The sequence below is a fragment of the Callospermophilus lateralis genome, chromosome 9 (genome assembly GCF_048772815.1).
Source record: "Callospermophilus lateralis isolate mCalLat2 chromosome 9, mCalLat2.hap1, whole genome shotgun sequence".
Lineage (NCBI taxonomy): Eukaryota > Metazoa > Chordata > Mammalia > Rodentia > Sciuridae > Callospermophilus > Callospermophilus lateralis.
Window position 1 is genome coordinate 468,742 of NC_135313.1, and position 14,805 is coordinate 483,546.

The window sequence follows — 14,805 nt, forward strand, 5'->3', positions numbered from 1 at the left end:
ATCGTCAGGTGGTGGAAACTCGCAGCTGTTTTAATCCTAACTTAACATGGAAGATCTTTGACTCATACAGATCAAAATTCTGATGAGCGGAGAGAAAGCTAAAAAGCCCATTTTAAAATCCGTAGTAAATATTTCCTTATTTTATTGAATGAACAATTTTAAGTTCTTAATTAGTACATATCTATAGATTTATAAATGGCAATGTCAACGGAAAAGAAATTTTATAAGTACCACAAACCAGACAACAGAAGTTCTCTTTAAAGAGTGAACGATTCAAGTGCACAAAGGGATTCTGACTCCTTCCTCTGTCTCCACGGGGAATGTGGAGGCTTGGGAGCCAGAGGAGGGGCCTGTGGGACCCTGCAGGGAGGGCGGGTGGCGTCTTCCATGCCTGCAGCCCAGGCCAGTGCCACAGTGAGGGCATAGCAGAGGAGATTATGGCCCCCAAAGCAAGAGCCAGCTCCGAGCCCACGTCCTCAAGGACACTGGTGGTTCTGTGAAGTGACTGTCCTGTGGCGGGTCTCATTTCTAGTGTCCCACGAGCGGGGCAGACACTGCATGTCAGCATCAAAGGCACATGGAGAGGCATTTGAGGGCCCTGTCCCCACATGGTTGGGACCACAGCACACAGGGGGCCTCAGGGCCGCCCTTGGGGCTGCAGAGCAGTGAGCAGCCACGTTGGACAGCAGAGTACAGGTACAGTGGCAGCGCAGGAGTGGCCCTGGCCCAGGAGGGAGTGGGGCCACAGCAGCAGGCTAGAGGCTCTGCACGGGGTTCCCCGGGGTGCCACCCCGTGTGAGCGCTCTGGACAGCACGGTGTTGGCTGGAGCAGGGGACCCTGGCCCTAACCCTAAGAGAGTTCGTCTGTGACCTAAGAGGGCACACACCAGTACCTGTGACGTGAGGCCACACAGCACATACCACAGCAGGTTTCCAGCACAGCTCTTGCGTCGACAGGTCACTGCTGTTGGACTGGAAAGTAAGTTGGCTCACACGGAGCATCTGACTTCGGAGACGCAGATATGAAGACTCGGTGACTGACAACATGGACTTTCCCCCGGAAGCAAAGTGTACCGTGGGGGAGGACTCGCAGGCAGGGAGGCACTGCCTGCTGACGGGGACCCGAGGGTCATGCCTTTCTGCACAGATGCTCCGGCTGTGACAGTGCCTGCCCCGGGCCTCCTGGGAAATGCCAGTACAGCCCTAGGCAGGTGCCTCTGTGGCCGCAGGTGGACCCGACAGCTATCCCACTTTGAGGCTCTGCATGTGCCCAGAGAAGCCCATGGGCCGGGGACTGCCAAGAGGAAGGTACTTCCCCCTGTGCACAATGAGCCGGCTCTGGGCGCGACTCCAGGCCACAGGCCCACCTGAGTGTTCAAGGGAGCACAGCCATGCTGTCCAGAGCAGTGTGTGCGGCGGGGGTTCTGTCCTGGGCTCTGTGGGAGGGCGTGACGGGAGCTCAGAAGGCCACCCAGCAAGGCACACAGGGCTGCCCTCTGCAGGAAAAGCTGCAGTAGGCTCAGCGTCTCAGATACTGCCAACGCACACTGTTCAGGACTCTTCTGAGAGCCACACCCACCAGTGCTGTGCACACAGGGCCTGGGCACTGGGGAAGGGTCCTGGTCAGCACAGTGCCCTGTCCAGCCACCAGGGGGCTGGTCCAGGCTGCAGACCACAGAAGAACCACTGGCTTCTCCCTTAAGGCACCAGGAACCTAACAGCCAGATGCAGCGAGCAGATCCTGTTTGGATACTGATTAGAACCAATTAAAGGCTCACAGGCACCTTAGGTGTGGATGCTGGGTGTGGTCGTGTAGGCAACTGTCCTCTTTCAGAGTCGCACGCAGGAATCCCAAGGAAGGCCCTCAGCACTCCAGGGACCGTCTCCTCCTCTTCCTACTTCTTCTTCTTTTTTTCCTGCCCTGGGGATTCAGACGGGTGCGTGCCAGGCAGGCGCTCCACCACTGAGCTACACTCCCAGACAAGGGTCTTCTCAAAAGTGCGACAGGGACGACACCGAGAAGGGAGGGAAGCGCAGCTGAGAGTCAGCAGTGCTACGAGCCACCTCCTGCTTTTGTATATTTTGAAAACTTCCTAACTAAGAAACTATCTCCAGAAACCGGCTCCTTAACAGAAGACAAACCCAACAGTGAGCCTACCTCCCAGGAGGCCTGGAGTGCAGCTGAGAGCTCTCTGGAGAGGGCTGGCCTTGCGGTGCCCCTGCTTCCCGCACAGGGCAGCCACGGACCTGGTGGCAGGGCTGGCCCACACCCACCACATCTGACCTGCTGCAGCCACCAGGGCAGGCTCCACAGAGAGAAGGGAAAGACAACCTGTGTCCCGTCAGCACCAAGGGGCACATCTGTCAGGCAACTGACCAAGAGGAGAGGCGGCCGGCAGCCTCCTGTGAGCACTGAGGTTTAGGAGGAACTCTGAATGCCGTACGTGTGAATTCTTCCCTACTGCACACACTCAGGGTCCATTTTTGGAGCCACACACAGGGAAAAAAGCAGTTGTCCTGAACACTCTTGTTCTAAGTAGTGGGGGCTGCAGACCTGTAGTCGTCCACATGGGAAGCCACACCCAGCCTCAGAGTGTCACCAAGACAGCTGACCCCAAGGGGGCAGAGTAAGCCAGAGCCCCTCACTGCAAGCTCCAGCCAAGTGGACGGGTAAAGCTGATGGCCAGGCCATGTCCGAGGAAGCTGCTCCTGGCTAGGGCCTGTCCCGCACAGCCTAGGACAGCAAGACGGACTCAGTCAAGACACCCGACAGCCTGCAGACGCCAGAAACGTGTCTTTGCAAACAGCCGACCACCCAGGCAGAGGACTAGGGGCTCCCACAGGTGCAACACGATTGTCCCGAGTTTCCATGGAACATTTGCGGAAGGATACCCACTGCTAACAAAACCCCAAGATGCAGCACCCCAGCTGTGGACTGGACCTCCTCAACACTGCCCATGCAGGGCTGGCGACGGGGTGCACGGCAGTGGGTTTTCCGGTGCCCACTGAGGGACGCACCAGCCCTGGCCTTCACAGTGGTGTGCACTGGGGTGCCCTCTAGCAGCCCACAGGGCCGCTGTTGTGGGGACACTGCCCCTGAGGAAGAGTGAGGCCAAGCCCCACATGTCGGGGGTGTCCCTGCATCTCTTCTTCTTATCTGAGTTTGGTGCTGGGGATGGAAGCCAGGGCCTCACGTGTGCTAGACAAGCGTCCCCCGAGCAGGCTCACCTGAGCCTGTCCCTCCTGTCCAGCGCGTGCTTCCCAGCACACCTGCACTACGACTCTCAGGTCTCATGGCTTCTGCTTGCTGCAGCCATGTCCTCTGTCCCCGCCAAAGAAGACAAACACAAGAGGACATTCTAAACCAGTGTCCCTGCAGGCCTCTATCCAACCATAGCACTGTCTGGTCTCAAGTCTTGGCACTGGGACAGTCTCCAGGATACCCCTGGCATGTGGGAGGCTGTGGTCTCCACCCACCTTTTCCAAGGTTGGGGTCCGGCAGCATTAACAGGGGTACCACAGTCCACCAAGGGCCATCATGAATCAGAACTGCGTGACCTTCAAGGGTGTAGCACCAGCTTTGACTTGAGCCAAGAGCACTCAAAACCCAAGACCCCAAAGCCACGGAGGCTAAACCACGCGCTTGTCTTTTTAAGCTGGGTGCATAGCTTTCACCATCACTACTCGGGGGGGGGGGGGGGGACATGTAAGAGTACAACAAATCAGGAATCAGGGGGAAAATCCAGAACGGGACATCTAACATCCAGTCCACCACTCCTGTGTCTGAACCCAGGGATCCTGAGCCCCACCCACATGGGGGGCGGGGGAGCGGGCCTCCCTGTGCAGGGGTCTACGGAGGCCCAGGTGGGTTTCTATCTATCTGCTCTCCTGCAGTCAGGCTCTTTAAGTTGTTCTGCACCTCAAAAGGGACTCTCTCCCCATGGGTCTGTGCAAAAGGGTTGCTGAAAAAGAGGCTCATGTCCAGGGGGGCCTCTGCCTCCGAGTCCCAGGAGCTCGAGTCTGTGCTGCTGGAGTCCTCGGCCGCTGTGGGCGGGTAGCTGAGCTGCTCTAACTGGTCGATGATGTCAGAGAACTGGAAGGCCGAGCTGGACTCGGAGCGGACTGAGCAGGCTGGGAAGTTAACCATGGAGCTGGCCTCGGACTGGCTGGCCGAGCTGGCCGTGTGCAAGGACAGCACACCATGCAGTGGTGTGTCGCTGAGGGAGCTGGTCTCCGCGGGGCACCCCGGGCTCTGTGGGAGGCAGGCACGCACCTGCACTCCAAGCAGCTCTGCAGCATCGGAAGTGCCACTGAGATCACTCCCTTCTCCAAACTCCAAACTGTCTTCCACGCTCGCATCTACTGCCTCGGCAGAGAGGCTGTTTGGGCTGGACCCAGCAGACTGTAGGTGCTGGAAGGACACAGGTGCAGGGGGCTGGGCAGGGACCTGGGGCTCCTGAGGGACTACAGAGCTAGGTGGGAAAGAAAAGGCCTCAGAGCCTCCAGCAAAGAAAGAGATGTCTGCGGGGTCGTCGTCTATGAACTCCTCAGACACCTGCAGCTGCGCGTTTGTCAATGTGAACACAGGGCCTGCCCCACGGCACTGCTGGCCACACGGGGCCTCCCCCCAGGACAGGAGTGAGCCTGTGGGAAAGGCGCCCCCAGCACTACCATCACCACCGGTGGCTCTGAGCCCGGCCCGGGCCCTCCCTGCACCTGGGTCCACGGCACTGAGACTCCACCCCACAGGGCAGACAGAGCCACGGCCGCCCACCACACGACAGAGCCCCACACCTGGAACCAGCTGGGGCTCGGGGGGCCCGGGCGGGGGCGCTGAGGGCAGGCCAGGGCCTCCAGCTGCTGCTCTGCGGCTCTGCTCGGAGGCTGCACGTTTGGCGTCGGGAGCTGGGGGGTCTCTAAGGGGGCTGCTGCTGTCCTCGAAGCTGGGCAGGCCAGGAGGGGACCCTGGGGAGGAGGGGAATGCACCCAAGGAGACATTTGCTGGCGACAGGGAGGCAGAAGTCCTCAGGCCCTCGGCCAATGAGATGCTCTGCAGATCAAAATCGAGAAAACAAAAAGGAGCACGTGAGATTACAAGTCACAGTTAGAAGTGGCAAAGCCAACTGGGCCCTGCTTGGGATATCCATGCACTTCTCACGGTTCTATGGAAAGGGCGACCGGTCACACCTGCCCTTAGCACAGAGCATTGGTGATGCAGACTCACGATCACCTGCTCATGATCCCTCATAATCCCCCTTTGTCTCTCGTGACATGTGACATCTATGTCACGCAGTGAGTACCCCTCTGTGGAGTGGGGACCCTCATCACCTGAGGGTGCCAGCACAAGGGTCTGGTGCTCACAGCTCATGGTGCCGCTCGGCCAGCAGTGCCACTGGCACAGTGTGACACCAGGTAACAAGTCCAAGTCCACAGTCCAGGAGGGGGACTGCCCCTCAGTCCACCCACACACCACAAGGCTGAGGGCCCCTGCCAAGAAGGCATCCTGCCCCCACCAGGGCAGAGGGACCTGGGAATCCTGAAGCCATGGCTCCCACACAAGTGGGGAGTGGCCCATGAGCAGGGTGAGGATGGCCACAGGGGCGATGAAGGGATGGCCATGCTGTCCCTGGCATGCTGCTTCCTTTCTCATGTCACTCAGCTTGCCACCCTGAGCTGCGATTGTGCTTGGAGAAAACCCTCACTCCAGTGCAGGCACACCCCAGCGTGGGAGGCTAGAAGGAGAGTGGTCAGTCAAGAGGGGGACCGTGCAGTGTGTGCCAGGCTGGGAGGGTGCAGCCACACCAGGGCACTCGGGACGTGCAGCACAGGAGTGTCCATGTGTCCAGGAGGGTGTCTCCCCGGAGGCCTGGCACCTCCCTGAATGTGGGCAGCACTGTCCAACAGGCAAGAAGAGTGAGCCCAGCGGGTTCGAGCCACTGCTGCTGCTCTGCCCTGGGTCCTGGGCTCCAGCTGCCCTCTCACCAGTCCTTTTCCAGGGAGCCTCTAGGCCTTCAGGCCTGGACTCCACATCACTGGCCCCTGTGGCTCTCCAGCCTGCAGTGGCCAGCGTGAGCCTCTCCAGCTGTGCTCCTGTGAGCTGCCCTGATCAATCGCTTTTGTGGCCATACATGCACATGTCCTCGAGAGGAGACGACAAGCACACAGTGAGCCTGTGCTGTGACACGGAGCAGGGCATGGCCATGAGACCAGTCTGTCTCCAGTGTCCGTCATACCACCTTTCTTTCTTTTTTTTTTTTTTTTAGTTTGGATTGAACTCAGGGGGAGCTTGACCACTGAGCCACATCCCAGAGCCTGTCTCTAAATAAAAGGCCTGGGATGTGGCTCGGTGGGTGAATGGCTAAGTGCTTAGACCTTGATAGATCACTGAGGCTGGCTTTGGACTTGCAGTCCTCCTGCCTCAGCCTCCTGAACTGCTGGGATGACAGGCGTGGACCACCGCACCTGGCTCATCCTTCCCTCCTCTTAATCATTCAACCACATTCAGTATTCTCTTGGTTCTTAGAATATAATGTAAGAGAACTCAAAGCTTGAATGTCATTTTAGACTGTTCACACTTTGAAATTAAATTCAAACTTTATAAAGTAGCAATTAAAAACATTCCTTTTTAAATGCAACTGATGTAACAGGAGTTTCCAGAGGGAGACACCTGGAAGAGCAGAGGCGTGGATGTGGAGCAGCATTTGAGCAGAGCCTCAAGACACAGGTGCACACGCGGCTGCTGACAACCCCGCTCAGAGTCGGCCACAGGCCAGCAGGCGACAGGGCAGGAAGCGCAGCCTGGGTAGCTTGGGCAGGCATACTCAGGACCCCCTGGAAGGAGCAGGGCTCCACATGCAGTCCCTCATGCATGTAGAAATCAACACCCAGACACACCATCACACTGTCCTCAAGCAGGGGATGGAGCAGCACCTGCTGCTCCTTGGGACGTCCCAGCCACACCCTCTGGGAGGTGTCTGTGCATGCCTGCACGACAACTAAACCTGGGCTGGGAAGCCACCGAGGGCTGTGCAGGGTCCCAGGGGGAAGGACACTGAGTGGCAGAGCTCCAGGCGGGGCCTGGGTTTTGCCCAGCACCCCTGGCTGAAGAGTCCCAGGGCTGGAGCTGCAGGGCCGACCACTGTGACAAGCTGAGTTTCTGGCTTCGCAGGTGGTTTTCCCGAGGGCAGAGGCAGGCCCAGGGTTGGGCCAGGGAGGACTAACCTGTTTTGGCAGGTCTGCAGTCAGAGCACGGAGGGATGCCTGGGTCTTGCTGTGCCATCTGCAAACAGAACTGGCAGTGAGTAGCCTCCCCTCCCAGGCCTGCTCCCACAGCAGGGAAGCTCCCACAGCAGGGCAGCTCAGCGGAGAGCACCTGCCAGGCGTGAGGGGGGCATCAAGACCTGGTCCAGTCCCCCGCACAGAGAGAAAGAAGGCAAGAACAGCTCAGTGGGCATGAAGCTCAGACTGGCACTTAACAAGGAATGGGCAGGATGCAAGGAAGGAGAATCAAAGCAAAAACAGAATCCCCAGGAGGTGGGATCACGAGGCCTCTCCCACGGGTTTTCAGATCACGAGTCACTGCGCTGTGTAAGCCACTCCACGTCAGCTCAGCTCTGCACACGAGGAACCACACGTGGCACCTCTCTGTATACACACATGCACGTACACGGGTACGACAGCTGCAGGGACTACAAAGCTGCCTTTTTACAGAAACCGAAGCAGGAATCAAGCATCAAAAAAACCTATCCGTAGCTGGGTGCAGTGCGCACGCCTGTCGTCCCAGCAGCTCAGGAGGCGGAGGCAGGAGGGTCCCAAGTTCAAAGCCAGCCTCAGCAACTTAGTGAGCCCTAAGGAACTCAGTGAGACCCTGTCTCTAAATAAAGTATAAAAAGGGCTGGGGACGTGGCTGAGTGCTTAAGCACCCCTGGGTCCAATCCCCAGTTGGGGAAAGAACAATTGGTGAATTTGAAATGACTTTTATTCAGATAAATATCAAAACTATTAATTTAAAAAATATTTTTTTTTTTTAGTTGCAGATGGACACAATACCTTTATTTATTTTTTTTGTGGTGCTGAGGACTGAGCCCAGTGCCCCACAGGTGCGAGGCAAGCGCTCTACCACTGAGCCCCAGCCTCAGCCCAGACTTCACCTCCGGGAGATCACAGGGCTCACCTTTCATATGGCGCTCTCCTCACCCCACTGTCTCGGACGTGCTCTGCCAGCTGCTTCTGAGTTCTCCCACTGTGAACAAGGGCTCAGGTTGTCAAGAAAGAGCCAGCCGTGACGCACAGGCCTCTGTCCTTGCTCCAGGACAGGCGTGTGCACATCTTGAAGTCGTACTTTATGGTAAGCGTGCAGGTCTTCTAGGCAGCGTTTCTGTCACGCCTGTTTTGTTTTCGTCTGTGGTGCTGGGGACGCACCCAGGCCTTGCACGCGCTAGGCAAGCGCTCTGCCCCTGAGCGGCGCCCCGTCCCACTATGCTGATAAGCTCCGTCCAGTTACCGTCTCTCATGAGAACCTCCTGCGTGTGGCTACTCACTGCCTGTTCTGTCTGCCCAGCCCACCTCCCTCTCTACCAGGGGCCGGCCACCCCTGCAGCCCAGGGGCAGCCCTACCTGTATCGGAAGGAGGAGCCCCGGCTGAAGAAGACAGCTTTTGCCTTTGGCTTGGGCTGGTCAAGAAGTCTAAAAAAGGTGTGGTACTCCACACAGATCTTCCAGAAGTTCTTACACTCATCTCTGCTCCCCAACAAGAATTCTAACGTGTCTTGGTAGGGTCCCTGGGAACAAAACACAGCAGTTCAAGTAGCAAACCTGACGATAAGGTACTGGACAAGAGAAGGTAAATTCAGGAAGCAGATCACACATCAGGCAGTTTCTTTTTCTTTTTTTTTTTAATATTTATTTATTTTTAGTTTTCGGCGGACACAACATCTTTGTATGTGGTGTTGAGGATCGAACCCGGGCCGCACGCATGCCAGGCGAGCACGCTACCACTTGAGCTACATCCCCAGCCCCGGGCAGTTTCAAAATTAAAAATTAGGAAGGTTTTTTTTCCCTAAAAATTGAATATAAAGGCTTCTGGTTTTGTTGGCTTTGTCCAGTAGTGCGTATCTTCCCTGTGGACACTGTGGAAGAAAGCCCTGCACCTCACTGCCCCCATCCTGAGGCACAACACACATCCAAACCCGAACCGCGGGGACGCCCCATGCCAGGGTCCCATAGGGAAACCACTGCATTCTCCTTCACAACTCTTCTTTAGGATATATTCCCAGAAACCAAATTCCACGCCTGAACACAATTACTCTCCATAAGCACCATAATAACTCCTCTATTTAGTCTTAAAAATCAAGGTGCTGAGGGAAGTAGGCGTAACTTTGCCAAGTACAGATACCAACATGGCTCTGGGCCTTGAAACATCAGGCTATTCCAATTATAGTTGCTTTGGTAACTTGAGCAAGTAATTATCTTCTTTCTCTACCTTCTCAGAATAACTGCAAGAAACAGGTGTGTAGTCACAAGAAAAAATAGCCTCTTATTTGCGTTCTGTTTTCTAGTGCTGGGGATGGAGCCCAGGGCCTCACACATGCAGGGCAAGTGCCCCACCCCGCACTGCACCCCCAGCCCTTCTCCCATTTATTTTGAGACAGGGCCTTGCTAAGTTGTGCAGGCTGGCCTTGAGTTTGGGATCCTCCTGCCTAGCTTCCTGAGTAGCTGGGGTGACAGGCGTGCACCACCCAGCTAGAGAGCTACGCAAGCACCCGACAGTCCATCGGCCTCAGGCTCCGTCGCAACGGATGTCCACTCAGCCCAAGGCCCTGCTGGCCGCGGCTCTCTTCTTCTGACTGGTCCAGAGTGTGCCTCAGCTGGTCTGGCGGGCAACCGGCTTCAGCCCAGAGGGTGCAGCTGGTCTGCTTCTGTCCCCAGTTTCCTCAGTACAACGGGAACGTGACAATCTGAACAACTCCGAGCAGTGCTGTTTCCTCACCTATCAGACTGCACAGATATTTGCTTTTTCCATTTTAAATTCAGATGGAATCGTTTCTTTATTGACTGAACTCTAAGGAAAGGAGTACTTATCTCCTGATAATCAAGGGTTCTTCAGTCAGAGCTAGTCAGAGGTCAGCTGCTGATTTAAAGGCATGTGACAAGACCAGGGCTGCCCTTTGATTCCTCTGGACAGAAGTTCTTACTCTGAAGCCAGGCACGGTGGCACATGCCTGTCATCCCAGTGATTCGGGAGGCTGAGGGAGGAGGACCGTAAGTCAAGGCCAGCCTTAGCAACTTAGGGAGACCCAAGGTTCTCTGCTTCCCTGGAGCCTTTGGCTCACTCTGGACAACGTGGACTTCGGCTTTGCCACCTGCAGAATGAGGCAGTGGTGCCCTGGACATGTGCATTCTCAGGCCTACTTGGGCGGTGAGTCTGAAGCCCCAGGTGGAACCGGGTGTGTGTGTGTGTGTGTGTGTGTGTGTGTGTGTGTGTGTGTGTGTGTGGCCTGTGGGACAGATGGCCTCGTGTCTCTAGGCCCCACCTGTCCTTCAATGCTGTGTGCAAGGCACTGCAAGGATCTACAAGGTACTTTTAAAAAAATCTTTCAATATTCTAATAGGATAATGTTTTTATAATTTAAAAAGTGCTCAAAATACTCACATGGACCTCCGGGTGGAGTTTGATAAGAAACCGTTTCCTCTTAAAGCTCAGTTTACGGACCTTGGACCAGTTGAAGGTGTTGATTTTGGTGGTTCCCTGAAACAGACAGACAGGTGCGGTGGCTGTCACCCAGCAGACTCTCCTCCCCCTGCAGCACAGTGGCCATCTGACACCCTCCATGGCCTGGGGAACAACTGTGCACACACTGACTCTTGTGTGTCAGAAAGACAACCTGACTTCCTGGATGAGGCTCATGACGACTTTACCAATCAGTGCCAACATGACAGGGGAAGGGTGCTCGGGTTTCTTGGCTGAGCTGAGGAAAGCCTGAAGGGCCAGGCCTGAAAGGGAACAGGAGCAAAGGGGACGCCTGGTGTCCTTATCCTCAGACATGTGAGAGGTATACACGTGTGCAGCTTCGGGACGGCCCCGGAGCGCGAGGCAGCAACAGCCAGAGAGCAGAGTGAGCCTGCAGGGTGGTGTGTGAGGACAGTGGCACCAGAGCCAGCCCAAGGCCACCAGGAGCATACGTGGGGTAGACATTTACTGAGTCTCAAAGAATCTGTCCAGAAAGTATCTATCTAGCCAGAGCTCTCTATGCCACTGTCGAGCTTTTCAAAGAACTTGAAAGGTCCCAAAGCAAGATCTAACAAAAACCAACAAGGACACTTTGCCAACACTCTAGTTTCTACACTGACACCAGTTAGCCTTCCTGCAACTATGGGGGAAGGCGGTGCCATGAGAGGAGTGGACCCTTCAGAGATAGCGACACCTTCACCTTCAGCTGCAAAGAGCAGGACAGACAGCTGAAGGCCAGAGGCCAGGGCACGCTCTGCAAGGCTGCACCATGCGGAGAGCCCAGGACAGGCTCAGAGGGCGCCCCGCAGGCCGGGGGCTGGGGACTGGGGGAGCACTGCAGCAGGGTGGGGCTCTCCTCTACTTTTTAAAAAATACATTTTTTTAGTTATAGACACATGCAATACCTTTGTTCATTTTTTTTTCATGTGGTGCTGAGGATGGAAGGCAGTGCCTCCCATGTGGGAGGGGAGGTGAGTGCTCCACCACTGAGCCCCACCCCAGCCCTCTCCTGTTCTTTCCTCCACTGCTGGGATGGAGCCGGGGCCCTGCACACGCCGGTGAGCATTCCCCACTGAGCTTCACTCCCAACCCTTCCTGTTGTGAGACAGGCCTCAAACTGGCCACCTTGCCTCACCTCCCAGGTAGGATCACAGGTGTGTGGCCCTGCATCTGGCTCCGGGGCTCTGTTCTTCAGAACATATTCTGGAATGAGGTGTGTTGATGTCACACACTATGCAAATAGTCTAAAATCAAAGGGATCTGCATACTCTAACATGAATTTCGTGGTATGTGAATTCTATCAATTACAATGCAATTCTTGGGTTAAGAGATGTCCTCAAAGTCAAGATTTAAGGTTTAAATGGAGACTGAAGCATTTAGTGCTTCAAAGGCTGCCCGAACGTGCAGTGGAGCAGAACCTAGGTTCCTCTCCCAGCACACACTGTGGGGTCCTGACCACGCTCCCTTCCAAAGCTCCTCTCCTAACAGTGTCCTCAAAGCAAAGTAAAACACACACATCAAGAATTCAACCCCCCCTGCCCCGCCCTGTCCACACTCATGCACTCTGGGCAACGCTTAAAAGCCACTGCCTGGAGGCGGGGTGGTGCAGGAGCCTTCCAGCTGCTGCTGGCTCTTCCACTCTCCCTTTGGGTCAGCTTAAAAAAGCACTGTATCTGAGGGTCTTCATCCCTGTCCTGCCTGCGCCAGCCCAGCATCGCCCTCTGGAGAAGCATCGCTTCTCCCGGACGCACTGGCACCACAGGCACCTTCAAGTCCACAAGCGCGTCTCCCATGCTGAGACCGTGCCTCCTGGAGTGTGGTCACCACCACTACCCCCAGCCACCCTCCCACCACTCCCATTTTTAGTAAATTTTAAGTTCAGTTGTTGTTTTTATCACTCTGAGACAGGGTTTCCCTTGTTTCCCTGGCCTTAAACTTCTGAGCTCCAACAGTCTTCCTGCTTCCATCCCGAGCAGCTGGGACTCAGGCCACCCACCAAGCTTGGGTCCAGCTTGTCTGTCTGTGGGTGCTACGGATAGGGTTCGGGGCCTTACACGTGTTAGGCAAAGGCTCTTTCCCAGCTCTTTCTTTAACTTTGACACAGGGCCTCACTGAGTTGCCCAGGCTGGCCTTGAACTTGCAATCCTCCTGTCTGGGCCTCCTGATATTTGGTGCGCCACTGCACCCAACTCCTGGATTATTGAGCATGTGAGTTTGCATTTGACTTTAGGATTTCTCTTTGGTTCTCTTTATTTAACGTCACACACACCCATCACTGAGTCAGCCCATACATCCTTCTCGAGGCTTGCATTTCGCAACAAGGGGTACGTGAGAGACCAGTCATGGCTGTCCTGACTCTTGGGGCACCCTCCCAGCCTGGTGTGGCCCGGGCCTTCCCTCCTGTCTCTCACGAGGGGCCTATTTCCTCAGACCCCATGCTCTCCTCTAGCAGTGTCCTTAAATTTTTGAAAACGTGCATGTCTGAAATGGCTCCCTTCCCCTCGCACAGAAGCTGAGGTGTGGAGAGCCAGCTGGCCGCTGCCTGCCCACTGCTGCTGGCTTCAAGGGCTGTTGGCAACATGGCCGGTCCACTTGGAGCTTTTCCTTCCTTCTTCCTCCTTGGAAGCTTTCCACGGTGACGACCCTGGGGCCACCTCTGAGCAGGACGGGCATGGAGGCTCTGCCGCTGGCGGCCTCCCTGCCTGCCTGCCTGCCGTCACCTCAGGGTCTCTGTTTCCCTCTCTCCTGACTTTACTCTGCCTGGCGGTGACAACTCCCACTCCGTCACTCTCCTCTGCCAGCATGGTCCCTAGTCCTTCATCTGGAAGCACCTGCTTGTCACCTTGCTCTTCCCAAAGCATCCTGCTCGTTCTTACTTCTAAGTTTTCTGAAAACGTGACACAGTGATACACCAACCAGGTCTGAGGTGAGACTCGAGCACCCCGCCCCACCGCCCCACCGCCCCTCCTACCATCCTGCCGCAGCGCCCACTGCTCGGCTGCCCAGGGGCTGGGTGTGGAGGGTGCCGTGCCCACTTTCCCACGGCCTCGCACCCAGAATGTGAGCGTGCACCATTCATTTAACTGGCCTCTTGGGTTAATTCCCAGTATTTCAGGATGACAAACAAGGCCAGAATGAAAATTATAAAATGGATTTCACACTTGTGCCCAATGAAGACAGCTTCTCTCGAGCTCCACACTGCAGGGAGCAGGGTTCCGTCTGCCAAGCTCTGACAGGGGAAGGCTCTCCTTGGTGGAGTTCTGTCCGCCTGTCTCTGCCATCCCGGTGCCAGCTCCACTTGTTCCGAGTGAGCTGGTACCTCTCTACCAGAGGGGCTCTCCCCAGCTGCCCGCTGCTGGGCCGAGTGCAACAGGCTCTCGGGGAGCAGGCTTGAGGCCTTCCTGGCAGGGCCTGGTTCAGTGATGCAACTCAAGGGCTTCCAGAGTGGCTGGACATCTGTGTGGTCGTGAAGGGTCTCCCTGACTGCTTATCAGGGAAAAGAGACAAACCAGCAATGCCACAGAGGAAGGACCAGAAACACCCCTGGTGAGCACAGACGGCCCAGGCACCTGACGGCGCCCCATGCTGAAGGGCAGGACGACGTTCCATGGGTCCAGCTGGTAAGGCAGCCCCCAGTCTAGCGGGGAACAGAGGGAGTACGTCGTTACAAAGAAGAAAAACATGCTCTCCATTGCTGCTGAGGCCAGACGTCACGCCTGGTCCCAGCTGGACCCTGTCCTGGAGGGAGCAGAGCATAGACACTACTGCGCTTGTTGACCAACTGGAAAACAACGGTGTCCTGGAGAACAGAGGTGCACCAATGGTGTCAGTGACAGCTGCACATGGCACCTGGGGCAAAGGGCGGCACGTGCTGAAGGGGCGAGGGTGCATGCCACTGACTCTCAGACGCCTCAAAAAACACTGCGTGCCAGGCGTGGTGGCCACCTGTCACAATCTGGGAAGTTGAGGCAGGAGGACTGCAGTTCGAGATCAGCCTGGGCAACTTAGTGAGGCCTGTTTCAAGATATAAAAGGCTGCAAGTGCAGCTCAGTGGTGGGGCAAGGAACACGACAGAA

The 14,805-nt window shown here is 56.1% G+C and overlaps 1 protein-coding gene across 8 annotated transcripts in view; it reads right to left on the reverse strand.

Annotated features, from left to right (window-relative positions):
- Farp2 (FERM, ARH/RhoGEF and pleckstrin domain protein 2) overlaps positions 1–14,805 on the reverse strand; it is a 94,261-nt gene that overhangs the window by 25,832 nt on the left and 53,624 nt on the right. For all 8 annotated transcript variants that reach the window (XR_013092345.2, XR_013092346.2, XM_076866597.2 and 5 more), the window contains exons 9-13: positions 10,652–10,747; positions 8,617–8,780; positions 8,174–8,242; positions 7,222–7,279; positions 4,795–5,050 (exon numbers count right to left, since the gene is read on the reverse strand). Coding sequence is in view for 6 of the 8 variants with exons in the window: in XM_076866597.2 (XP_076722712.2) it covers positions 4,795–5,050; positions 7,222–7,279; positions 8,174–8,242; positions 8,617–8,780; positions 10,652–10,747 (643 nt within the window). In the remaining 2 variants the exon portion in view is untranslated. The remainder of the gene's footprint in view (positions 1–4,794; positions 5,051–7,221; positions 7,280–8,173; positions 8,243–8,616; positions 8,781–10,651; positions 10,748–14,805) is intronic.